This window comes from Talpa europaea (assembly GCF_964194135.1).
Source record: "Talpa europaea genome assembly, chromosome: 7".
In the NCBI taxonomy this organism is placed as follows: domain Eukaryota; kingdom Metazoa; phylum Chordata; class Mammalia; order Eulipotyphla; family Talpidae; genus Talpa; species Talpa europaea.
In genome coordinates, this window is record NC_140074.1 from 2,915,800 (window position 1) to 2,942,253 (window position 26,454).

General features: G+C 46.9%; 1 protein-coding gene across 1 annotated transcript in view; it reads right to left on the minus strand.

Annotated features, from left to right (window-relative positions):
* NUP214 (nucleoporin 214) overlaps nt 1–26,454 on the minus strand; it is a gene marked incomplete at both ends in the record, with an annotated part of 90,837 nt that overhangs the window by 15,810 nt on the left and 48,573 nt on the right. The window contains 3 exons of the mRNA XM_084236297.1: nt 6,178–6,248; nt 7,829–9,640; nt 19,192–19,270. Of these exons, the coding sequence (XP_084092423.1) occupies nt 6,178–6,248; nt 7,829–9,640; nt 19,192–19,270 (1,962 nt within the window). The remainder of the gene's footprint in view (nt 1–6,177; nt 6,249–7,828; nt 9,641–19,191; nt 19,271–26,454) is intronic.

Below are 26,454 nucleotides of genomic sequence, written 5' to 3' on the forward strand. Positions count from 1 at the left end.
ATAAAGAACAGACACCTATGGAACGAAGACAACAGGTGACAAGCACACGTCGCTGAACTGTCACCCTCAGGAAAGGGTGAGGACCTCAGTCATTAAAATTGCAATTGTAAGTCTTTAAAACTTCAAGTTATGGAAAAATTGAAAAGTGCCAAGGTATTACACGGAAGAGTAGTATGAATTGCCACCTCCCAGCTTTAACAATGAACTCACAGTCAACTGAGTTTTATCTGTGCCTCATTTACTCCTCCTCATCTTTATTGTATAAGCAAAAACACCTTATTACTTGAACAACTGATTTTCCAGTATGAATCCCTAAAACATAAACCATCACCACAATACCACTACCATGTCTAAAAAACTAAACAGTAATTCTTTCTTATCATTAAATAGAGTAACTGCTCAAGATCCAGCCTTATAATATTGCCCCCCAAATCAGTTTCATCAAAACTCCAGATATTTCCCAGAAGGTAACAGTGGCCAGAGGAACAGTGCACTTGGAAGCTGTTCCAGGAGAATGGAGCCAGCAACCAGGCCATCGGAAACACTGCAGGACAAGTCACCTGCTTCTTCAACAGCTGAATAATGAGGGAAATAGAGAGACAGGGCAGGGAGATGACAGACAGGTAAGGCCTATCAACCAGTCTGCATGTGTGAACCGGACTTGATCCCAATACTAACAAAGTCAAGCAGAGACTCAGCCTGGGCCCTGCAGATCTGTTCTCTCCCTCCAGGCCTACAGCCTCTCCTGTAACCAGACCCCCCAGATCCTCAGTCAGGCTGGGAAGCAGCCCAGCCCCAGCCCCTGTGTTGACTGGAGCTGCGTGTCACGCGTCTGGTTGGCTCGGCCCTGGAAAAGCGTTTCCAGTCTCGCCAAGCTTGATTTTAGGCCTTTTCCACTGACACATCTTCAAGTACACTGTTCTGCATGCAGCATTCACTGTTATAATTTCTCTAATCGTTTTAAACTTCTGACATTAGATTTAAATTTCAGAAACAGATTCAAGACTTTTTAAATTTTTTTTTTCATTTTCTACTGAGATTCTTTATTCACCTATTATTTCACTCTTCTACAAAACCTTGAGCACAGCAGTCATTTTAGAGTCTCTGCCTGTTGGTTTCAATATCTGGATCACCTATCGGTTGTTTTCTGCTGATTTCCAAAATATGATTAAGGTAGCTCCCTTTTATTTTGGCTTCTTCCTAGGTTTCATGATTTTTTTCCAACTTTCTATAGAACAGCGTGGCGTGTTGTCTGAAGACTAAGGTTCTTCCTACAAAGAGGCCGCTCTTTAGCTCTATGCTGAAGTGAGGAGGCAATTATTCAGATTTCACTAAGCACAGAGCTGTGTTGAGAGTGGACGCACCTGGCTAGCCCAGCGCCATCTCTGCTTGGGGTTAGGTGAGCGTCTGACCCGTGCTTCAGGCTGGGCTCAGCATCCCTTTGCAGGCACAGGAGGTGAGACTGCGCAGCCTTTTCTGCTCTTTGGTTCTGCCTTCATCTCCTCTCTCTCAGTCCACTGTGCATACGGACCGAGTTTTGTTTACCTGGTCACCTGCTGATGGTCACCTGGGTTGTTTCCCCCTTTGGGTCACTTTGGATAATGCCACAGTGAAGCTGGTGAACAAGAGCAGGTCCAGGTCCTTGCACGCAGTCCCTCAGGGAGTGCACCTACGGGGGCGGCCTGGGTCGCCTGATAATCCCACGTGTAGCTTTCTGAGCAACCACCAAACTTTCCCGTAGCATTTTAGGTTCAAACCAGCACTGAAGAGGGTTCTAATTTTTCCAAATCCTTGTCAATACTTCTTATTCTTTTTGGTATTTAGATGACAGTATCTTGCACGGGGCAGCACCGCATTATGGCTGTCACTTCCTTTCTCCTGATGTTCTATGCCGATAACCTTCCTTCCATGTGCTTCTTGGTCATCTGAACTTGTTTGCTCCCATTATTGCCAACAGCTTCTTCTGGCATCTTCTCTAGCCAGTCAATTTTCTCAATCTTGAGCAAGGCCTCTAGCCCAGACCCAATATTTCCCCCAGATGCTAATGTGCCATCACAGTCACCTCTGAGCAGCTCCCCCACTGGAGTTAATACTGCAGGCTTCCCGCCACTCTGACAGTCCCACTGTGACACTGCAACAGATTTATTTTCCAAATATGGACACAGCAATATTCTAGACTTACATGCTCTTTTAGAGCAAAAGGTGGCCCCTATTCCCCTCCCCTTGGCCCCGGGGGGCAGTCTGCCTTGAACAAGAGGATGCAGCATAAACAATGCTCTGGGAGTCGTGAGGATAGATCATAACATAGCCACTGTTTGGTTCCCACGCTTTTCTGGAACATTCCTGCTTGGAATCCAGCCACCACGTTGCGAGGAAGCCCAGGCCACAAACCACATGTAGGTGTTTTAGCCAACAGTGCCAGTGAAGGTCTCAGCCATCATCAGACACATGAGCAAGCCTCTAGCCTTCCACTCTTCCAGCTTTGACACTCATCACCACTCAGTCTCCACTGTGCCAGTAGGAGTTTATGGCCTACGAAATCCATACCTCATAAATAAGTAGCTGCAATGTATAAACGTATTCACAGCGATACACATACACATGCTACTAGGTTTGGGGTTAATTTGTCACACAGTACCACCTAATACTGACACCCAAGTATGATTTTTTTACTACAAGTTTCCCTGGGTATCAGAAGTAGAAATATTTGGTATGATTTGGTTATTCTGGGATCTGGGAATGCTCAAAAAATTTTCCATAAAAATTACTAATAGTGTTTTCAGACATTAAAAAAAAAAAAGTGACCTAGTTTCCAGTCGCTCCACTACCGCACCAATCCTGATACCTTGTTGTCCTTTCCATTTTAGCCATTTCGGTGGTGGTGGTAGGGGGGGAGCATTGTCTTTTTCCTTCATTTGTATGGTTTATATATTCTGAACACAATTACTCCGGTTGGTAGTTCAGGTAACCTTCCCTATTTCATGGCTTGTTTTACCCCAAAATTAAGCCATAATTTTAGTGAGATCAAATTTTTCTTCTGCTTTAAGAATAATTTTTACAATTTCCTTCAGGTCTCTGAGATATTTTCTCAGTACTTGTTCAGCTGAAAAATATCTTGATTTCACTTCATTCCTTTTTTTTTTTTTTTAAAGATTTATTTATTTTCATACAAGAGCTGGGGTACAGGCCAGAGGCATGGAAGGGTGAGAGGATTCACCAGAGACAGAGTGGGGAGCAGGACAGGCAGAGAGACGGAAGACACTGCTGAGGGGAGCAGTGGGCGTGACAGGAGAGGTCTGCCTCGCCATGTGGGAATCTCCCTGGCTGGCCGGGAATCGAAACCGTGCTGCAGAGGCTGCAGACAGCTTACCAACATTGTGCTCAACCTGCTGCGCCACCAGGGAGGCCCTCACTTCATTTTTCAGGTATATTTTTCACTGGGTGTACAAATTCATAGGCAGAGAGACTGTCTTTCATCGTCTCTACTGAAAAGTCAGCTGTCAGTCCAACGACTGCGCCTTTGAAGGTGTAACCTGTTTTTTTCCCCTGGATGGATGTTTTTAATGTCTCATAATCCTCTGTAGGTCTGCAGTGTCACTATGGGAGGTCTTGGACTCAATCCTTTTCACACATGCTGCCACCTGCCATGCTGGAGTTTGATCCATAGGTTGCTGTTTTCAGAAAATTCTGTGTTTTCTCGTCACGGTGTCACACACATTCTTTTCTCTCAACATTCTCACTCTCCCTCCCCTTCTTCTGATTAAATGCACGTAGGTACTCACTTTGAAGGTGTTTGCTCCTTTGTATTTCCTTGGTTCCCCACCGTGCATCCCAGGGACAATGGTCTGGCCTACCTTCCTGTTCAAGGGCCTAGTCCCTGGGCCAAGTCAAGTCTGTCTGTTTCTGCAAATAAAGCTTTAATGGAAGGGAGCCGTGCTCATTCATTGATGTATTGTCTACGGTTGCTTCTGTGCCACAGTTGAGTAGCTGTGCAGAAACGAAAATATTTACTCTCTGGCCTACATTCTAGGACATTACTGTTCTTTTCAGCTGGGTCTAATCGGATGAATTTTAATTTGTAATTAACATGTATTTCCCGAAGTCCTATTTGATTCTTTTTCAAAGCTGTGAACTTCTTTTTTTGTGTGTGTGTGTGGGACCCTCGCCGGCAGCTGGGGAATGAACTGGCGCTGCAGAGGCTGCAGGCAGCCTCGCAGCCCAGCACTCAACCGCTGTACCACCAGGGGAAGCCCAAAGCTGTGAACTTATAGTTTCTTATTTTTTAATGGTATTTTGATATTTGTCTTTTATTTCCTTTAAAGATGTCAAACAGCTTGTCTTGGAGGCTAGGAAGCCTCTGCACATGTTCGCAGCTGCCCATTGCCTCGCATCCCCAGCGCCTTTGTTGCCCTCGGGCCTAACCGAGGTGTCGGGACACGGTCCGTGGGCAGGAATTGGGGGTGAGTCACTCCTCACTGGGGTTAGACTCCCAGTTTGTGTGCATCCCTATGCTCTTGTGGTTATTAAACAGAAAATTCAAACTCTCTCAGATCAGTAAATGCTCTCAGGGCAAGCCTGGCTTCTGCTCCAAGTCCTTCTACAGGCTCTCACTTTCCCGTAAACCTGCCTTGGTGAAATGCCTCCTTAGCTTAGCAATGCTTCAAAATACAGGTTTTTTCCTGCCTAGTATTTTTTTGTTGTTTTCTGTGGGAAACTTGGTTTGAATGACCTGATCTGTCATTACCAGACACTGGAATTGGAAATGTCATTTCTCTCTCAAGGATCATGGGCTATGCAGAGCCCATCTTCAAAGGAAAAGGAAAATCTACTGAAAATGTGAATAACATGAAATGTCTACCACTTTATCAACTACCAGACCCACACCAGCTCCACCTTCAAAATCACACTCGTTTCCAGCATGTCACAGTACATTTCTCCAGGAGGGCGCCTCACGCCTGGGCCTAAGAGCAGCTGCATGCGGTGCCACAGGAAATTTAGCCTCCCTGGGCCCTCAGTGTTCTTGTCTGTCAAAAGGGGTAACAACACCTTCCTCACAGAAGTACTAATGATGACCCTTGAAACCATGCCCAGCACAAGGAAGCGGCCAGCTATATGGCCTACAGTGGCTCAGTCACCAAAAGGAGTCCCGGGACTACGTACATCTTAGCCCAGGGGCTATATGTGGTTTCTGCTGCATATTCTTTTTTTTAAAAAAAATCTTTTAAAAAATGTATAAACCGGGCCTCCCCGGTGGCGCAGCGGTTGAGCGCTGGGTTGCGAAGCTGCCCGCGGCCTCTGCGGTGCCGGTTCGATCCCCGGCTGCTCCCCGGCCACTGGAGGAGGGTCCCACATGGCGCGCAGACCTCTCCTGCCACCCGCTGCTCCCCTCAGCAGTGTACTTCCGTCCTTCTGCCTGTTCTGCTCCCCGCTCTGGCTCTGGTGAATTCTCTCACCCTCCCGTGCTTCTGACTGTACCCAGTGCATGTATAAACAAAAAAACCAAACAAATAAATAAATAAATAAAACATGCCTCTATAAAAAAAAAAAAAAAAAAAGTATAAACCATTCTTAACACAAAGACCTTAAAAAAAAAAAAAATCAGAGCCTCCCTGGTGGCGCAAGGGGTTAAGTCTCAGCACTATGAAGTTACTGGCAGCCACTGCAGCACAAGTTCGATTCCTGGCCAGGGAGCTACCCACATGGCGCCGTAGACTTCTCCTGACACACCCACTGCTCAGCAGTGTATTTCAGTAGATCCACCTGTTCTGCTCCCCACTGTCTCTGGTGAATCCTCTCATTCCCCACATCTCTGGCCTAAACACCCCAGTTCTTGTGTGCATAAATAAATAAATCCTTAAAAAAAATCAAATAAAGCTGAGGAACAGGTTTAGCTCATGAGGTTTAGCTCTGGCCTAACAGAGCAGGCAGAAAACTAGCGTTCTCAGGCCATGAACTTTTACAGGGCTTTCCTGGAGGACTGTCAAGAGAACAAAACCGTGGTGACTTCTCTGATCAGAGGCTAAGAGTTCTGCTCCCGAGGGAGACAAGGCAGGTAGACTTACGTGGCTGCAGCTGGGGATGCACACGGCACCATCTGATTGGCCCCATGGGAACAAGGTAAGCTGGCGCCGCCGCCCTGGCCCCCGCCAACACATACACACACACACACACTCCTACCTGGCCAAAGACTGTTCCTCCAGTACCAGCTGCTTGACCAAACAACGAACCAGTATTACTAGACCCGAAACCTGCAAAATAAAAACAGGGAGCAAGAGTCTAGCTTTTACAACATCAAAGTGGATTCCAAAGGTGGGATTCAGATGTGCTAAGGAGCTCCACAATATTATCAACTCGTGAACAAAGGCAGAGAAAGTGCTGGGTAAAAACAGGGGCCTTTCCCTTTGCTAACATATGATAATGGTGCAAAGTCCCAAGGACTGAATTGCGACTCCTTCCAAATCCCTGGAGGGCAGGACTGGTAAGAAGCACAAGCTTCAGGCCAGAGCCCCAGCTGGCAAGGAGAAGGAGCCTTTCCAAGGATGGACTTAGCAGCACAAGGATTCCCAACCCCTGGCTTTTTAAAATCTCAAATAGTAGATTCTGTCAATGGGGTTACCCTTCTTCCAGGTGGAATGAGGTGCTGGGCGGAACTGGGCCTGGGGCCCCAGGCAGAACTCTGTATCAAGGACCCTAGACTGGGCGAGCTGGCAGGAGCTCTGTACTCAGCCCCTCACCGATGTCGGCAGCTGAGCTGGACCAAGTCTCGATCCCTCTCCAGGCTGGAGCAGCCTGCTCAGGTGCCTTTCCACAGAGTTACACACTGGGGACAGAGTCTTTAGAGGTCCTGACTCATGCTGACACAGTCTGATGACACTTGGGAAGAGGGGCGGTCACGTGTGGCTGCAAATCAAGGGTGCACTACATCTGTTCTCCTGTGTGTCTCATAAGGCCTCTGAACCGCCCACCTCTACAGCGAGTCACTACCCTCCACTGTGCGAGCAGGCCGCAGCCAGGGGCCGAGCAGCCCTACCACGTGTGCTCGTACAGGACGGGGTGACAGGCTGCGGGGGCCGACCGTTTATTGACAGGAAGGGAAAGAGTTCCTTCCTAGTAAATTACAAACCATTTTCATACAAATCATCACGGAAGCAGTAAATTAACAGAAGATTACTGGCAGTCCTGCCTACCAAGGAATCATCCATCCTTGTTTTTTCCCAAAGCCCAGCTGCTGAAGAGATGCCTTTCATAAGGTAAGCATCAGAGTAAAACTTACCCTTTCGGACTGCTCTCTCTGCGAACTTTTAAGGGTAAAGGCCCCTGCTATTGCAATAGTGAAGGACTGTTTCTCTTCCAAAAGTAGAACATTTAAAGCTTTTAAAAAATTCAAGATGGGGAGAAAAACAATCTTTTTAAATGTTAGTGTCGGCCCTCCTAGCCAGCAAGGCGGTGACAGAGGAAGTGTACGCTGAAGACAGGCAGTGAGCGAGGACAAGGTCACTGTGTGACGTCAGGTAGCTCACCTCAGGGCGACGGTTTTGGATATCATTGATCTCTAAACTGCCTTCCAAACTTTAAAATTGTGATTCATGAGTCATTCACTATGTGCCGTGGCCTTGACCTAGAGGCTTCCATCCCCATGAAATGGGCACTTTGGGGCCCGCTGAGAAGCAGTGCCCTGGCCGAAGCCCCTGAGCCCACACGGTCTCCCAGCCCCTCTGGGCTTCCCAAGCCTTTCCCGTGTCTCCCCATTACAGAAGCAATGCAGATGTGCCACCAATGTTTCAGAAGCACAGAGGTGAACCAAGCGCCGACCTTCCTTAGGTCTTACCTGAAGCTTGACAGAAGCTAAACCCAGAGGATGATGCCGTGGTGCTGGTGGCTGAGGTGCTGCCAAAGACAGAGCCCGCCTGGCCAAAGCTGGGGCTCTGGCCAAAAGCAGGAGGGTTGCTCTGGCCAAACAGCCCCCCTCCTGTGTTGGCAGAAGACGGTCCGAAAGAGAAGGAGCTGGAGCTGCTGGTGCTGGAAGAGGCACCAAAGACGTTCCCACTGGTTGACGTGGGGGTGGAAGAGACGGACTGACCAAAGGTGGGCACAGAGCTGAACCCAGGCTGACTGAAGGAGAAGCCGCTTGCCGGGGTGCTGGTCGATTGCCCAAAGGCTGGAGCCTGGCCGAAGGTGGTCTGTCCGAAGACGCCTGTGGCTGAGGTGCCAAAGGCTGGACTGCCAAACCCCGAGCTGCTGACCTGCGGCGGGGCAGCAGCTGTGGTGGCTACGCTGCCTGTCTGCTGCCCAAACAGGCTCGGGGCGGTGCTGGCCGCCACCTGTCCGAACAAGGAAGTGGCCGAGGGGGCAGTGGTCGTGCTGCTGGTGAGCTGGCTGAACGCAGAGCTGGAACTGGCAGCAGGGGGCTGAGTGAAGACAGAAGAGCCAGAGGTGACGGTCCCAAACACCACCGTCTCAGCAGCGGGGCTTGGAGCAAGGCTGGAAATGGCACTGGAGGTGGTGGTGGTGGAGTTGGGTGTTTCTGTGGCCGCTGGGGTGGTACTGGGGGCTGTGCTAGTGGTGACAGCAGCTGGCGCTGGCACTGAAAGGGGGGAAGCTGGAGATGCCAACTCCGTCCTGACATCAGGGATCCCAGTGGCGGCGGGACTGGCCTCTACAAATGGTGTGGCGAGACTGGGGGTGGAGGCTGCCGTGCTGGGGGTGCTGGCTGCAGGCTGGGCAAGAGCAGGTTCTTTTTTAATAGGGTCAGGAGTTGGCAGAGGAGCCTGGGGTAGTTGGGCAGACTGCTGCTGCCCGGGGGAGGCTGTTGGTGCTGAGACTTCACTGTCACCCGACTTCTCAGGTAAAGCTGACGCCGCGGCAGCGGCCTCCTCTGAACTTTTACCAGAGGACACAGGCTGCGTGGATGGTGAAGCTGAACTCAAAAGGCTTCCAAATGACAACGTGGGGAAGGTGCTAGGAAGCAGGGTGGCAGTGGTCGTGGAAGGTGGGGCCGACGGGGGAGCTGCGCTACTTGTCTGCTGGCTTCCGAAGGAGAAACTTGTCTTGCTACCAGTGCCAAAGCTGATACCCCCGGAGGAGCCTGTGCTGCCGAAGGGCAGACTGCTAAAGATACCTGTGGGGGCGCTGCTAGTGCTGGCGGCCGTGGCCGGGGCTGCTGTGGTGGCGGCACTAGTAAAGGAGGTCACAGGAGGCTCCGGGGGCTTCCCTGACACCGGAGGGCCAGCAAAGCTGAAGCCCGCGGGCGCTGGCGTAGTCTTGGCTGGCTGTGCACTGGTCAGGCTGGGGGATGGCGCCTTGCTGACTGGTTTTGCAAAGTCATCTGCCTGGCCCACTCGCAGTCCTGAGAAGCTTCCCAGAGTCTCTCCAGATGGAGAACTTGGAGACAGAAAATCCCCGAACTTGGACGGCGGGATCTCCAGCTTGTTCACGAAGGTGGAGAGAATCGTTTCGGGGGCCGGCCCCTGCCTGCTGCTCGATGGGGTGGACTCCCCCGAGGAAGCGGCAGCCGGGCCAGTGGTGTGGGGCAGTGTGACTCCTGTGGGAGGCGAGCTCTCAGGGGTGATCTCGTGGAAACCTCCGGCAAATGAAACGAAGGTCTCCAACTGGCTTGTCTCTTTGGTGGGGGGCGTCACCCCTAGCAAGAAAGAAATTAGAAAATGGGTTGGATTTGGCAAAATATGACCTCTCGCCCCTCGAATGACTTAGATTTGAGCACAAGGGTGTCTCCTCCCTCGACAGTCAGGGACAGTCAGGGCGAGCCTGCAGTGGTGCGCTTTCCCTGAGAAGGGTGGGATGGATGCTTCTCTATGGGCACATCGCTGAGCCATCATACTCAGCTGAAAAGGAACATTTTTTTTTTCACGACCATTAAATCACAACAAATATTTACCTAGAAAACGTGAAATCAACATTATTATCCCAAAGGAGAAAGGGTTCTCCCTGGAAGTCGCCTGTGTGGGCCTTTCTCTGTACCATTCCTGGCACAGCGCCAGCTGAGGGGATCTCTCCCTCCCGAGCCCAAATGGAAGTTCTTCCTTTGGTGTTTATGGGCAAATAAAGCACCACTTTTGTACATTATTACACACAGTTAAGGGCCACCTCTGTGTGCTCTCCTCAGGAAATGGCTTTATGGAGCTAATGTGGCTTCGTAGTCAAGACATGGGCTCAAGTGGGCCGGGCACCCGGCCATTTGCTGCTGTGTTACTTTGGAAAAGGGACTATGTCTTTCTGGGCCTCAAGCTCCCATTCAGGGAACAGAGCTAATCATACCATATCTATCTCAGAGTGGTCAGAAGGGTGAGTGGCAGGTAAAGGCCCGCGAAGCAATAAGCAGCCAGTAAATAAGGGGCTCTAGAAGCGGCATCTAAGGAACGCTGGCCTGCCACGGTGCTCAGTGATGTCCACAAGTCCGCTGGTGATTGGACACCTGGGGGCCCGGCCACAACCCTACTGCTGCTCACAATTTCCAGGAGGACTTCACTGTAACCTTGGTCAGCACTGGCCAGTCTCAGTTGTGCCGAGTTGCTTGTGATATTGAATTGTTGTCTATTCTTCTATTAAAATTGCTGATTCATTTTATTGTTTAAGTTATTTGGAACTCTGGACAATCAATCCCCCTACCTTCAATCTTTCTGTATCACTGAGTGTTTTTCTTTTAGTGTGACTGAGAAGGTGGTCCTCAAGAATATCCTGACACATCCCAGTGGTTGGAGGTTTAAGAAAGAGTTTAAGAGTCACTGTTCTAGAAAGAATGAAATCAACAGCCTGCTGAGAGCCACACACAGAGTTGGTCTGGGGAGTCTGCATGGCCCTAAGCACTCTTATCTCCCTCTAGGAGACTGTACAATATACTTTTTTAAAATTAAAAAACTTCTACCACTTGGGTTGGCACATAGAAAGCACTCAAAAAATATGCTGGATGAGAAATAAACCCACAGATTTATGGTCAACTAATCTTTGACAAAGGAGCAAAGACTATGCATTGGAGCAAAGAAAGTTTGTTCAATAAATGGTGCTGGGAAAACTGGGTCGCTACATGCAAAAGAATGAAGCTTGACCACTACCTCACACCATACACAAAAATCAACTCAAAATGGATTAAAGAACTAGACATAAGACCTGAAACCATAAAATATATAGAAGGAAATATAGGCAAAACACTACGTGATTTGCACATCAAAGACATCTTTACAGACACATCACCCAAAGCAGTGATAGTGAAGGCAAAGATCAACAGCTGGGACTACATCAAATTAAAGAGCTTCTGCACAGCAAAAGAGACAATAACAAAAACAAAGAGAAACCCCACCAACTGGGAGAACATTTTTGCACCCAACACTAATGATAAAGGACTGATCACAAAAATCTGCAAAGAGCTGATGAGACTCAACAACAACAAAGAAAATAATCCAGTCAAAAAATGGGCAGAAGAGCTAAAAAGAAACTTCTCTGAAGAGGAAATGCAAATGGCCAACAGGCATATGAAAAAATGTTCAACATCACTTGTCATCAGGGAAATGCAAATCAAAACTACCATGAGATTCCATCTCACACCAGTGAGAATGGCACATATTAAAAAAACTAGCAACAACAAATGTTGGCGAGGGTGTGGAGAAAAAGGAACTCTTCTGCACTGTTGGTGGGAGTGCAAACTGGTCCAACCACTGTGGAAAGCTGTGTGGAGATTTCTGGACCTACTAAACATAGAGCTTCCATAGGATCCAGCAATTCCACTCCTAGGTATTTACCCAAAGGATACAGAAACATCAATTCCAAAGAGCACCTGCACCCCTATGTTTATAGCAGCACTGTTGACAATAGCTAAGCTTTGGAAACAGCCCAAATGCCCAAAAATAGATGACTGGATCAAGAAGATGTGGTACATATATACCATGGAATATTACTCAGCATTCAAAAAAGATAAACACATGCAATTTGCAGCAACATGGATGGCGCTGGAAGGGATCATGCTCAGCGAAATAAGCCAAAAAGAAAAAGAAAAATACCGGATGGTCTCACTCATAGCAGGAATCTAGAAAACTTAAATAAGGGACCAAGAAAATGAATAACTATAAGAAAGTGAAAATCAAAATCAACAAAAAACTATGAACCAGAGACACTTTTAGGGGGGCGGGGGCGGGAGGGGAGGGATTGGGGTCAGAATGGGGGGGCTGCAATTGTATGGGGAATATAACAATAAAATTTATTATCTAAAAAAAAAACAAAAAACAAAACAAAGCAGAACTTGGCCACTTGCTAGCTGTGTGGCTCTGAGTAGATATAAAAAAAAAAAAAAATGCTGGATGAATACATGAAAGACGGTCAATGTGTTACTCGTTATAGGCAAAACTTGAAAATAACTTAAATGTCCAGTTGGTGAATGGCTGGCTAAGGTACATCTACATTACAGAAACCACGTAACCATCAAAAAAAACCAAAACAAAAACCACCAAAACTTTTCAGTTGGAAATACTGGAAAATCCACGAGATTGTGCTCACTCTTTCCCTACAAACTGATGAAATTTAAAATTACAGATGAAAAGAATGGGAAAGAAATTCTAACTCACATGTTAACATTCACAGCCCTGCATTTCCAGAAACAGGGCATTTCCTTGATGCTGACCATGAACCAGCAGATGTCCCGCCATCGGTGTCTAACCCCGGCACATTATTACTCACACCAGCACCCCTTACTGCGGACATGTCAGCAACGCCCAGTGGCAAGTGAAACACCAGCGCGTCTGCGCAGCAGAACCTGCGCCGGGTGAGGGGACACACGGTAAAGCCGTGCCGGGCAGAGCCCGTACCTTGTGTGGCAGTGAAATCAGAAGTCAGCGCTGGCGCATTCATCCCCAAATTAAAGCCAGTCCTGGGGTGGAAGAAGACAGTCAAAAGACAAACGGAAGGCACAGTGTAGCACTCACTACAACACTCCCTGACGCACGCATACAGTCTGCTCTGGGGAATGCACGACCGGATGACAGCCAACAGCAAAGTAAGCGCCCTCTCTCGGAAGCAGTCCAGCAGCTCCAAGGTCTCCACACAAAGAAGCGAGGAGCAGCTGGCAAGGCCTGGGGGAATGAGTGGAGTACCCACGCTTCTGGGGTTGGGTTGGAATACACGGGCCACGTACATGGAAACGACTAGTGGGGGAGGTAGGGCTCCCCGGAACCTCTCATGATCCACCCCCAGGCCAGAGCTTGTCAGGAGAGCACCACGACGCTGGGGGAGGGAAAGGCAAACACAAAGCTGGAGCCACTGTCCCTGCTACAGGACTTAGTTCTTAGCTAAAAAATGTGGTTCAGGGCCTCCCTGGTGGCGCAGGTGGTTGAGCGCCGCGCTGTGAAGCTCTCCGCAGCCTCTACAGTGCCGGTTCAGTCCCTGCTGGCCGTGCAGCAATCCACATGGCGTGGCAGACCTCTCCTGTCTCGCCCACTGCTCCCCTCAGCAGTGTATTTTAGTTGGTCTGCCTGTTCTGTTCCCCACTCTGTCTCTGGTGAATCCTCTCACCCTCCCGCACATGTAGCCTATACCCTGGTTCTTGTATAAATAAATTAATCTTAAAAAATAAAAGTGGTTCAAAGACTCTTGACTCTTTCACCATCTCCTCTCCTGTACACTTTCCTTGACACTGAGTAAAGACACCACAGAAAATTCAGCGTGTGTGAGCCAGCACAGCCAGTTCACAGTGACATAAGGTCAAACAGCAAGTCTAAAACTGTGCAGTTTTAAAATATAAGGACCAAGTATATCAAGTACAGTAAGAAATGCAAGAATTTAGATTTTCTTGCCCATCACTACCTTTGTGGAGTGGACAATGACCATCTTAGATGAGGTCTAAGCGTTTCATCATATTCAAAACAGAACCCTTTCTTTTCTCAACCTTGAAGAAATTTTATCTGCTATAGAGATAAGTTACTGACCCTCTGAACCAAACCTATCAGCTTGTTTTTGAAAAAAAAAAATGGGGTGAAGGTACTGGTTCACAGAGGTAAAAATGAATTACTCATATTTGTAAAAGATGCAAGAACTCCCAGCGCTGACCTACTCTTTCAAATTTGCTACAAACCGCCTTTGGGAAGTATAAAACTCAGGGACTTACAATCAAGGTAAAAAGAATACATCATTTCACCCTCGAATTCTAACACCCTCTTTTCTCTTATTATGTCAGACTGAAGGACACTTGAGAAACATCAGGGAAGAGAGTGCGGTTAACACACTCCGCGGGTGCGGATTTGCTAAGGGAACAGAAGCACAGCCCTCCGGGGCCTCCTTGCTCGTGCTTATCACGTTGCCAGGAGCTGACTCCACCAGGAGGGTGTGCTCTGGCCACTGCCGGAGCTTCTAGCGCGAGCGCTTGTAGCACAGAGAAAAGGCCTGTGCCTGCAAGACTGCTCAGTGGTCCCCCGAGTGAGGGGTGGAGGACGCGTCCATCTTGTAACTGACTCAACTTGACAAGGACAGCCATCGCCGCTTTTTAAGAAAGGAACCGGCAACATGTTTCCCCACATCTATAACCTCAAATGTTCAAATGGCTGCTGACTTTCTGTCCCTTCTCTCAGAAGTTTAGTATTTGCCCTGTCAGTGCAGCACAGCCAACCCAAACGTCACACCTAGCCCCCAGACGTCACATCTGGGCTGAAAAGACCTCAGTGTGAGACTCTACAGGAGCCACAGACCATGACACAGACCCACTTTCCAACGAAAATGAGGTTTATGCTTAAAAATAAACAGGCACGCACTGACACGTGGGAGACAGACTGACAGCAAAGCAGGCTGGGGCTGTGCTATCTGTGGCAGGGAGAACTCTAGCACAGGTCTAGGGAGTAGCCACAGAAACAGACCTACTGACGACCTGGGAGTTAGCTGCAAGGCCCTTGGCGATCTGCCACAAATTGAGGTTCATTATTGACCCTGATGGAGAAAATGGGAAAGTCTTGCTGAGCTGCCCAACAGCAGACAGTCACAGCCACTTCTGTCTTGGTGGTCCCCAGCCCTGCAATCATGCAAGAAAATAAGAACACTATCAAATACTCTGCTAGAATCACTGCTCCGTTCGTGATGATCTGCTGCACCGACTGCAGTACGGGGAGAGCTGCAGCTTTAGTCTGTGGTCTCAGGTGCGTCTCAAGAAGGCAGCGACCAAGAGAGGTGGCACAGGCCTGGGCCTCCCAGTGTCCGCCGGGTCTGTGTCAGGACCCACTCCAAACCAAGGCCTGCAACTCTCTCCTTTCCAGAAAAGACATCCCAATAACTCCAGTGCCATTTAAACTTAAAGCTTGAAAAGCAGACTTAAAATTATTGAGAAGCGATATATACTGAAGAAAGCCCAAGAAGTAGGTTCTTATCCTAGATACTTGATTAGCGACTTCATGGCTGGCTACTTGCTTTCTCCCTACATTTCTGTATTATCCATATGTGCATGGTTTGTAGTTAACAAATGATAGCTTTCTTTTTTGTCTTTTTAAATTACAGAGGCAATACAGAATTGCTGTGATAGACACACAATGTCAGCAGTAATGCATCACTGCCCTATGCTCAATTTCATTGTAACTACTAACAATTTGGGCTGTTCTATTCACTCTTTCCCCTCCTGTTTTACCTTTGAAAGGAAGAGGAACGGGAAAATGACATTTAATAAGCCCAAACCATACCAAACAATAAAAGTACCTTCCCTTTAAATGAGTAGGATGTAGGGGCCTCCCTGGTGGCTCAAGGGGATAAGATGCAACCCAGCCAGGAAGATAGCCACATGGCGCAGCAGACCTCTCTTAACTCGCCCGCTGTTCCCCTCAGCAGTGTATTTCAGTCATTCTGCCAGTTCTGTTCCCCACCTGTCTCTGGTGAGTCCTCTCACCACCCCCACACCTATGGCCTGTACCCCAGTTCTTGTATGCATAAATCAATCTTTTTTTTTTTAAATAGAGGCATGTTTTATTTGTTTGTTTGTTTGTTTGTTTGTTTTGTTTATACAAGCACTGGGTACAGTCAGAAGCGCGGGAGGGTGAGAGAATTCACCAGAGCCAGAGCGGGGAGCAGAGCAGGCAGAAGGACCGAAGTACACTGCTGAGGGGAGCAGCGGGCAGCAGGAGAGGTCTGCGCGCCATGTGGGACCCTCTTCCGGTGGCTGGGGAGCAGCCGGGGATTGAACCGGCCGCAGAGGCTGCGGGCAGCTTCGCAACCCAGCGCTCTACCGCTGCACCACCGGGGAGGCCCCAACATAAATCAATCTTTAAAAAAAAAAAAACTTTAAAAAAAATAAATGACTAGGGTGTAAATATTAGTAAAATTATTTTGAAAACTACTCTGATGCAGTGTAGTGTGTACACTGCGTATCCTTGTGTGTACTCTGAAAGGCTGGAAGCTGAAACACCAGCAGAGTACTGGCCACACTTGACAGGGTGCAGCCACATAATGAAATCTGGGGCCCTCACTCAGATGTGGGAGGTACAACTGTACCGGGCCTGGAAAGATCAGCCAGATCCTATTTGCTATAAGGGCGGAGGTGTTAGGAGAACGGAAACAGGTTACAAGCCATTACATATACAGGACACGCCTATTTCTGTTTAGAAACAACAAAGCAACCACAAGAGACACACACCAAGTGGCTAAGGGCTGCCATGTCTGGGGTATGGATCTACAGGACAGTTTTTACTTTGCCCAATGGAGATCCCTGGACCACAGACTTTGAGAAGATGCAATAATTTTATAATTAGAATAATAAAGGTATTTGTACTATTAATTGCTGCACCTCCCCCTGCAGTGACCTTTAGGGTTAACTGTCCCTAGGTCCGGCTGGGCAACCATTGCGCAGGGGGAGAACAGCTTAACACCCTGAAGCAGAGGAAGTACAGCGGAAGTTCCCTGAAAAGACAGAAGCTTATCAAAAGATAAGGACCACCAGGAACCACTACAAGAATGCTAAAAATCTTATCCCCTCTTTCTAGAACTACAAACTTTAATCCCTTACTTGTCTTTCTAAACTTCCTTCTTTCTTCTATAATGGTCATTGTTTGTTATGTAGATCACCTCCCTGATGGTGATAGACTGAGCCCATGAGCAAGCTGATTTCATTGATATTCACTGTCCCTGTGCTTTTGGAAAACATATATATACTGGTCACAAACTCAAAGAAAATTACACTCAGATTTTCACTCTTGAAGTGTGTCTGTTTGTCATTTCTTTCACCAACGCCCTGACCACCCTGCACGCTTCTCTCAACCCTGAGGTGGCCTCATCATCTACTGCTGTGCTGGTCCGCGGCAATTAATTAATTAAAAAACTATTTCAGAGGGAGAGATTTAAGAAATGCTTTTTTAACTGGTGGCGCAGGCGGTTGAGTGCAGCGCTGTGAAGCTGTCCGCAGCCTCTGTGGTGCCGGTTTGATCCCCACCGGCCTCGGAGCAACCTGCGTGGTGAGCAGACCTCTCCTGTATCGCCCGCTGCTCCCCTCAGCAGTGTGTTTCAGTCAGTCTGCCTGTTCTGTTCCCTGCTCTGGCTCTGGTGAATCCTCTCACCCTCCCATGCATCTGGCCTGTACCCCAGTTCTTGTATAAGTAAAATTTAAAAAAAAATAAAATAAATAAATAAAAGAAATGCTTTTTTAAAAGATCCTGACTCCCAAAAAAAGTCCTTTTTTTGGACTATCCAGCAAGTGAAATCAGAAACCCCTGGCAGTGAAAGAGAACATTACAGACCATCACTGAAAGGTGAATCTCAGAAGTTTCTTTGCAAGTCACCCTAACTGCAAAAGATACACACGAAGCCAAGTTCCTCAAATTTCTATGGTCCTTAACTTCAGGAACAAGACACTCTCCAATGTAGTCCTTGAAAGAAGTCAGGATATGATTTTCCAAATCATTGTCTGAAACACTAGTAAGAAACAGAAAAAGATACTTCACTTCAATAATAAATGAGGGCTTCCCTGGTGGCGCAGGCGGTTGAGCGCAGTGCTGTGAAGCTGTCACAGCCTCTGTGGTGCTGGTTTGGTCCCTGCTGGCCTCAGAGCAACCCGCGTGGCGAGCAGACCTCTCCTGTCTCGCTCGCTGCTCCCCTCAGCAATGTGTTTCGTCAGTCTGTTCCCCGCACTGTCTCTGGTGAATCCTCTCACCCTCCCGCACATCTGGCCTGTACCCCGGCAGTTCTTGTATAAATAAAAATAAAAAATCTTAAAAAAAAAAATAATAATAAAAGAGTCAAAGTTTTGACAAGTCCACTAAGGTTTTACTTCTAACCTAAAGCTTTAGGTCCCAGTCAAGAAGTACCATGTGCCTCCTCTGCCTCCCGACAGGAGAAGCACTGCAGTTCTGCATCACTCCCAATCCTAGACATCTGGCTAAACGCGATAAAGAATCTGGTGCGAGGAATTATTTACTGAAGAAGCAATCCAGTGTCCAATCAGAGTGTCTGACCATAGGAAAAGTCAGAATGGAGTGAAGTGTGGAAAGCAGGCCGCAGCTTGTGAGCTCAGATTCTCTAGCAAAATGTGCTTGGTGATCCCCCCAGACAGCGTGAGTCAAGTTAAAAGCTGGAGCTAAGTGCAGAGAGCACACAGCCTGGCAGTTCGCACAACTGAGGCAAACCTCAGCAGAAAGCAGCACACATCAAATAAGTGGGCTACATGCTAAAAAGGAGTCCACAAAAGGGGGTGCTAAGGAAGATCTCCCCATCAAAACTTGGTTATACATAAGAGTATCCTGCTCTAAGATGGTGTGGACAGTGCGGACTCTGGTAAAAGCACCTAAGGAAACATACTTATGAGAATAATTACACCTCTGTTGAGTTTTGGAAAGTATGCGAGGCAAGAAAATCTCTTCATATTGATGTTATTACTCTGAGATCTTATAACAGATCACTTTTTCTGTGTTTTACCAGCTTTTAAATTGTCCTTGTGAACCAAGAGAATTTTCCTTCCATTTAGCAGATGAGAATTCAATGTTCTCTTCCCTAAACTTTGACCCGCCAGCCAGAAAAGTGAAGACAACATTGTGGCTCTACTTTAGAGAAAGCATGTTCCCCATTTCCAGAAGTCCACAGAGCTGTGGGACGCCTTACTCATCGCCAAGTTCTTCATTCGCCGCTGCCTTTTCCAAGGTGGTCTCCACTTGAAGTCCTGTCAACTCCTCTGTGATCCACAGTGAACCCTACTGAAGGCATCACTTTCACCAAAATAAAGTGCAAACTGACCTGAAGTTTTATCACCAGGTGACAACTGACCGGATGCTGCTGGAGGTCCAGGTTGCTTCAGGGAACCTGTGGGCGATCCCTATAACAGAACACAAGCAAAACGTTTATGCCAAACCACTAGCCACCCTTTGGAATAAAAGAACATGTAAAATGATAATGTAAAATAAGCAAGCATAACCACTTTTATTTTGATTAAAAACATTTCAATTTCAGTCAATGGAGGATGAAAATAGTCGCAATGTGTGAGGGCCATGGCCACAGCGCTGCGGCTGCTGGGCAGCGGCTATTTTCTCAGTGCCAGCACAGGGCTGGCAGAGTAGAGGCACCAGGACACTTGGTAGATGAGTGGCAGGGCAGGAATGAAATGGGTTCCTGCTCTCAATACACTTACAATAAAACTAAAGCGCAAAGCCATCAGCCTCACCCACTGCCACGCAACATCCCTGGGCTCTTACTGTCGTGACTCACACCTCACATGTCCTTCATGCTGAACACGGGAACCTCCAAGAGAATGACCACATGCCAAATGCTTAAATGCCATTGTAAGTCATGGCAAACTAAGGGACAGAGAATCACGTTTGAGAACTCACTCCCTACAGGCAAGTTCTGATGTTCAATCTAAAACCACTCAGAAGACATGTGAGCAGCCGAGACGCCAGGTTTTCTGAGTGAGCCTGAGAGAGAGCTTTGGTTGCCTTCCGGTGTTCTCTGCTTTTCTTCTGGATTGTCTACCAGTTTACGATATAGCCTATTTTTATAAGAGACAGTGTGTGTCAGGCAAAAGCCTTACAGCAGACATGACAAAGCGAGCAGGTGTGCAGCCTCAGTCAACAGGAGAAAGCACACCGGGACCACCGGGACACCTCCCACCCCCTGCCCCTGCCCCAGCGGCACAGACGCTGCAAGGGCAGGGACGGGCAGGGACGCGGCTGCCGCCGGGGAGGCGGAGCCCCGCACCCCAGCCTGGCCACACCACTCACACTTGTGGGAGCCTGTACTGGTCACCTGAGCCTCAGATCCTTCACTAGTGACACACGTCTAAACACCCGTCCTGCCTGCTGCTAACGGCTGTTAATGGATTAACAGCGACGATGGCTAAACGATGGCTAAACGAGAGTAACAACTGCAAACCCAAACACCTCGCACAGACCTCAGGCAGCAGACAAGGGACCCACGGTTGCCAAATGGAGGCAGTCTGATGGCTACGAAGACAGTGTTGGGTCCTACATCTGACTCTGTCAAGATTGGCATAAGTTGCGGGGAAAGAGCCACAGTTCTTTTTTAGACTTACTATCCATTTAAACAAAGTCAGTACTTAAACAGTACTGTTTTCAGTTAAAAAGACAAAGACAGTGCACATCGATAAAGCCAAAGTCACTAAGTTAGTTACCTGCTTAGGCTGGTTGGCAGTCATTGTGGTCAACCCTGTGTGAGTCGTTCTGGTTGCAGAGGACAGCCCTGGGGAACTGGAAACACAAAACATACACTCAAGGCATGCCTGGGTGGAAACGCACATTCCCCCTGGAGACAACTCTGGATAGCAAATGACAGCAGTCTGGACCAGGATGTCGCTATCTGGGCCCCTAGGCAAACGTATCTGATCTTTTTCTGATTAATAAATTTTCTAAATGAAATTTGGTCTCTGGAATTAAAGTTAAAGCCGTGACTTAAAAAACTTCACAGCCCCCGACCATGTTAGGGGATCCTGATTCTCTTTTCCAAGTCTGAGCAAATGCCCACAGGACCTACAGAACACGTCAGATCTGCTGCCACATAGTAGAGATCTGGTTGTATTTTTCAGAACCCATCACCAACCCCCGCAACCCAACTCGGGGAGGATAAGTATTTTTCCATCAAAAAATTAGCTTAGAGAAAGAAAGACAAAATTAAGCCCATGCCTCATGGAAGAAAATCACCCAAAATTTAATAATTTTACATGCACATCAAGATCCTCTGCTGGAATAACCAAAGAACCTCCCCAAATAAACTCTATCAGACTGTGAGAGGCTTATATTTAACAAAAACAAAATCCCCCTGCTTTTTGTTCCGAAGGCAGAAACTACACATGTGCATCTCTCTGCAGAAACGCAACCTTGCCTCCGGCAGACACAAAGGCAGAGCACCTTCCACTCCCTGACTCAGCCTCCAGCAGAGAAAAAGAATGTGTGAGTGAGTTCCTTGGGCAGTCACAGGAGGCTTGGGGAGAGAGGGTTTGAGCTGTTGAGAGTCACAAGGGAAATGAAAATCTTTTCTGCTTTCTCCAAGACAAACAAAAATGAAGCTAGAAATAAAAGAAGTAGTGTGTTCAATTTTATAACATTTTTTACACCCAAAGTTTAGTTATGACATGACAGTAAATTAAATTGTGCATGAAGTAGACGGAGTATACATTATTGCTCTATTTATCTGTGATAATGTGGTAAATCTCTTAGGTATGCTAATTCCCCAGACACACAAAATTGGGACTCACAGTACCCGCACACCAGGCCACGTGACAGCCCTGCAGAGAGACGCTGCGCAGTGCGTCTCGGGTAACACACCAAGCGACTAATTGGGCCCCACCACGATCCAAGAGAGCAAACAAAAAAGTCTACTACTACAGAAACACGTTCAAAGACGTAGCACTGAAAAAGGAAAATCAGCAGCTAGCAACAGCCAAGAGAAGATGGAAAAGTCACAATTTGGAATTACTGCATTTTGGATGACTACATGCTACTTTGCAGCAAAATCCATCTGACATGCTCTATTCTACAACTGTGAACAGAACCAAAAGGCCCCTAAGCAGAGAGTGGCACTGAGCAGTCCCAAGAGGCATTCATTACTGCTGGCGACAGCAGTAATTCACACAGCAGTGGGTGACCAGGGACGTCTGCACTCTGCTTTAGAAATGAGGGACAAAGTGACACGGGTCATGAAGAGCGTAAAATTAGGTTCTTGGAGAAAAACAATTCTAACAGAATCTAAGTTCACTGATTCTCTGGGACCCAGACGATGCCGAGAGAAGATAATCAACAACCGTGGTGAAAACATGAAATGTTGTAAACATGACAAGGTCACGACGAGCCTGTTGCACGTGAGCCCTGAGCAGAGAAGAGCTCCCTCTGCCTCCGCCACCTCCCTGCAGCCACGGGCGGTCACGCGCACGAGCTCCAGGGAGCGTGAGCCCCGCGGTCACAACGCACACTGTTAAAGATGGTGAACATTAAAAGGTCGGTGAAGCCTTTTCTTAGTGATCCATTAAACCTGAATGAAGGTTAATAAGGCAAATATTCATACTGCAGATGTCACTACTGAGCCGCCCAAGCTACCTGTTCTCGTCCCCATGTCAACATTTTAAAGAGCTTAAAAAAACAAGGGGTTTGATTATGCTTTATTTTGGTAACTCTTAATCATTGCCACAAGTGTCATTTCATTTATTCATATATGCAGAATAAACCTAAACCGTGGAAGCACTTAAGTTAACTATTTAATAAACAATTTTTTGGACAACAATTGAAAGATGAGGCGAGTATGAAGAAAGGCCAACTTGTCAAGAACAACTGAAGGGACAAATCAACGAGGACAGGAAAAGGAAAATAATAGCGGATACTGGGCCCTAAGCTACCCATTCATTTCGCAGAGTTTTTCTGTCCATCGTGGAGACTCTAACGGTCAAGTGTTGCCCTTACAGGTAAACTGCATCTGAAGGGCAAGTGCTGTCCAAGGTGTCATCCCAGCACCCGCTGAGTCAAATGGCCATCCCTGCGTGAAATCCAGTCACCAAATGACTTAAAAGTTATGAGCTGAACCTGCCTTAGAGCTTGGAGAAGGCCTATTGCAAATGTGAAAATAGAATCATTAGGAGTTTTTAATGTCACAGAAAGATGATACCAACTAAGGTTCATGATTAAGCTGAGAAAGGAGGTTACTGAGCAGCATGTATCGAAATTTTATTTAAAAAATGAATTTTCATAGAATAAAGATGTATAAACATGTAAATGGTAACTGAGCATCTGTGGTGGGAATAAAGGTGACTTATTCTGTTCTTCTAAACGATCTGTTTTTTACAAAGTCTACAATGAACGTTTGTAAAAAGAAAAAAAGGAGGTGAACATTTTTAAAGTTCTAGTCTTGACTCTAGCTATTTTTTAAAAATAGAATAACATCTAAGTGAAAGAAAAAAAATGTTAACTTAGACTTCTTTACTCAGGGAAAATCTCTTTCAAAGGTGAAATAAAGACTTGGCAGGCACACAAAAGCTGACAGAATTCAGATCTACAACTCAAGAAATGTTAAAGGAGGTCCTTCAGGAAGAAAGAAAATCATACCAGATGGACTAAATGAAGAAACCAAGATAATTAACAATTTGTAGCAACATATCATAGAGTTTACTACATAAGTAGAGGTGAAATGTATATCTGGGGTGGGGAGGGAAGAAATTGAATAACACTGTTACAAGACACTGTTACAAGATTCTTACACTGTAAACTCTAACTCGATTACTTAACAGTTACAGCTAATTAATCAACAAAACAGAATCATAAAAAGAACCCAAAATAAGGTAGAAAAAGAGAAAAATGGAACAAAAGAATAGGAAAAAATCAGCAATATGGTAGACTAAAATCCAAATGTTAAAAATCACATTAAATGTAAATAACCTAAGGGCCTCCCCTGGTGGTGCAGCGGTTGAGCGCAGGGCTGCGGAGCTGCCCACAGCCTCTGTAGCGCCGGTTCTATTCCCGGCCACTGGCGAGGGTCCCACATGGCACGCAGACCTCTCCTGCTGCGCCCGCTGCTCCCCTCAGCAGTGTATTTCATCAGTTTGCCTGTTCTGTTCCCTGCTCTGTCTCTGGTGAATCCTCTCACCCTCCCGTGCTTCTGACTGTACCCAGTGCCTGCATAAATAAATAAATAAACAAACAAACAAACAAATAAATAAATAAATCTTTAAAAAAAAACGTAAATAACTTAAGCACACCAATTAAAATAATGCCTTGTCAGTTTGGATTAAAAAAGCAAAGACCCAACTACCTATTGCCCGCAAGAAGTCTATATTAAACATAGAGACTCGAAATAAGTGCAAAGTGAGAGTGGGAAAACCCCACCCTACAACGCTGGTGCTAAACCAAGCATGCTGGAGTGGCTACACTGATGTCAGGGAAATAGGTCTCAGAGCAATTCCCCCGACCGGGGGACAAAGCGGGCCCCTCTCTATAATGCTAGCTGGGTCATTTCATGAAAATAACAATCCTAAACACTTCAGCAACTAATAACACAATACCAAAACACAGGAAGCAGAAAACTGACAGAACTACAAGGAAGATAAACAAATTCACAACTCTAGCAGAAAGCACTAACACGATTCTCAATCACTGGGAGAACCAGCAGACACAAGTCATCAGGAACACAAAGGCTCGGGGCGCACAGGGTGAGCAGGAGCAGTTGCAGTGTCAAGCTGGAGGCTGCGGGGCACTGGGAATGGAGTGACCAGCTGCGGGGCCCGACCACTGGGTAAAAGCGAAGCTCCAGCACATGAGGATGATAAGGCAAAAGAAGCCACAGAAAGACTTCCTGAAAACTTTCTACCATGGAAGGTTCGCACTGAGAGCACGGGACCTGACACCAGGCAGCAGATCTTGCCTAAAAAGCAGTGGACAAAAGGCGAGGAGGACCAGCTCTACCTTGGATCTTACCTGGAGGAGGTTATTCGAGAAAAAGAGAAAACAGCACAGGCAAAAAACAATCCCATAGTGGAAATCTGTGGATGCAGCTGTCCTCAAAGTACTTTCATGAAGTTGGTTAAGCCTGAAATGTACAATCCAGAACTCATCTGGGCTGTGTACATACTACTTTAAGTATCTATTGTAACTATTGGGGAAGAAAAGAATACAGATGGCCTGAACAAGACCATCAGCTGCCTTACTTGACTTCTACGGGACTCTAAGCAACGAGAGCAGAATACGAGTTCTTCTGACGTGCACAAGGAACTTTACCAGGGCACTATATTCTAGGTCCGAGGCTGGCAGCTACGGGCCCGGGCAACTGCCTGCTCCAGTGAGCAGCCGCGCGGCGACGAGGCCCTGCCTCTCAGCCCCCACTGCCCACAACCGCATTCAGGCCACACAGCAGAGGCAAGGCAGAGACAAATAGGTCTGTGAGCCTAAAATGTTTGTTTACTATCTGCTGATCCCGCCCCATAAAGTCTCAATAAATCTAAAGAATTCAAGGTGTACAAAGCACTTCTCCAATCACAATGGGGTGAAACAAAAAATCAGTGACACGATGGCATCTAGAAAATGTCAAATTACTTTGAAATAACACACTTTTAAATAACCCACAGGTAGATAATGAAACCAAAGAATAAGTTTAAAGTATTTTGAACTGAATGAAAATACAATTTATTGAAAATCTGTATGATGCAGTCAAAGCATTTCCTAGGGAGATTTATAATACCAAATGCCTGTGTTAGAAAAGATGGCAAATCAACGATATTAGCCTCCACCCTAAGGTAGAAAGAGTAAACAAAACCCAAAGCAAAGGGAAAAATGAAACAAAGATCAAGGGGGAAAAGAACAGAAAAATAAGCCACAAAATCAAAAGCTGGTTCTTTGAAGAATAAAACTCTAGCCAGACTGAGCAGGAAAAAGAGGACAAAAATTACCATTAACAAAAGCAAGTGAATCAATGCAAGTTCTACACACATTTTTTTTTCCAATTTTTTTTTTAAAAGATTTACTTATTTTTATACAAGAGCTGGGGTATGGGCCCAAGGTGGGGAGGGTGAGAGGATTCACCAGAGACAGTGGGGAGCAGAACAGGCAGATGGACCGAGAAAGCATTGCTGAGGGGAGCAGCGGGAGCGACAGGAGAGGTCTGCCACGCCATGTGGGAATCTCCCTGGCCGGCTGGGAATCGAATCCATGCTACAGAGGCTGCGCACAGCTTCAAAGCGCTGTGCTCAACCCATGCGCCACCAGGGAAGCCCTCTACGAACACATTTAAAGGATAACAGCAGGGGCTACTCTCAAACTCCATGTATGATATAAGTAGATTAAAAAGACACCCTACTGAATGGGAGAAAATATTTAAACACTGACAAGAAGTTATCTAAGATATATAAACAACCAAACAATTTAACGATAAAAAAACACAAGCAACCCGATACATCCGATACATGGGCAGCACATACCAACTGATAATTCACCAAAGAGGATACTCGGGAGCCCAGCAGATTCCAGACCTGAATCTGTTCTGAAACAAGAATCGGCTGCATCTAGCTAAACA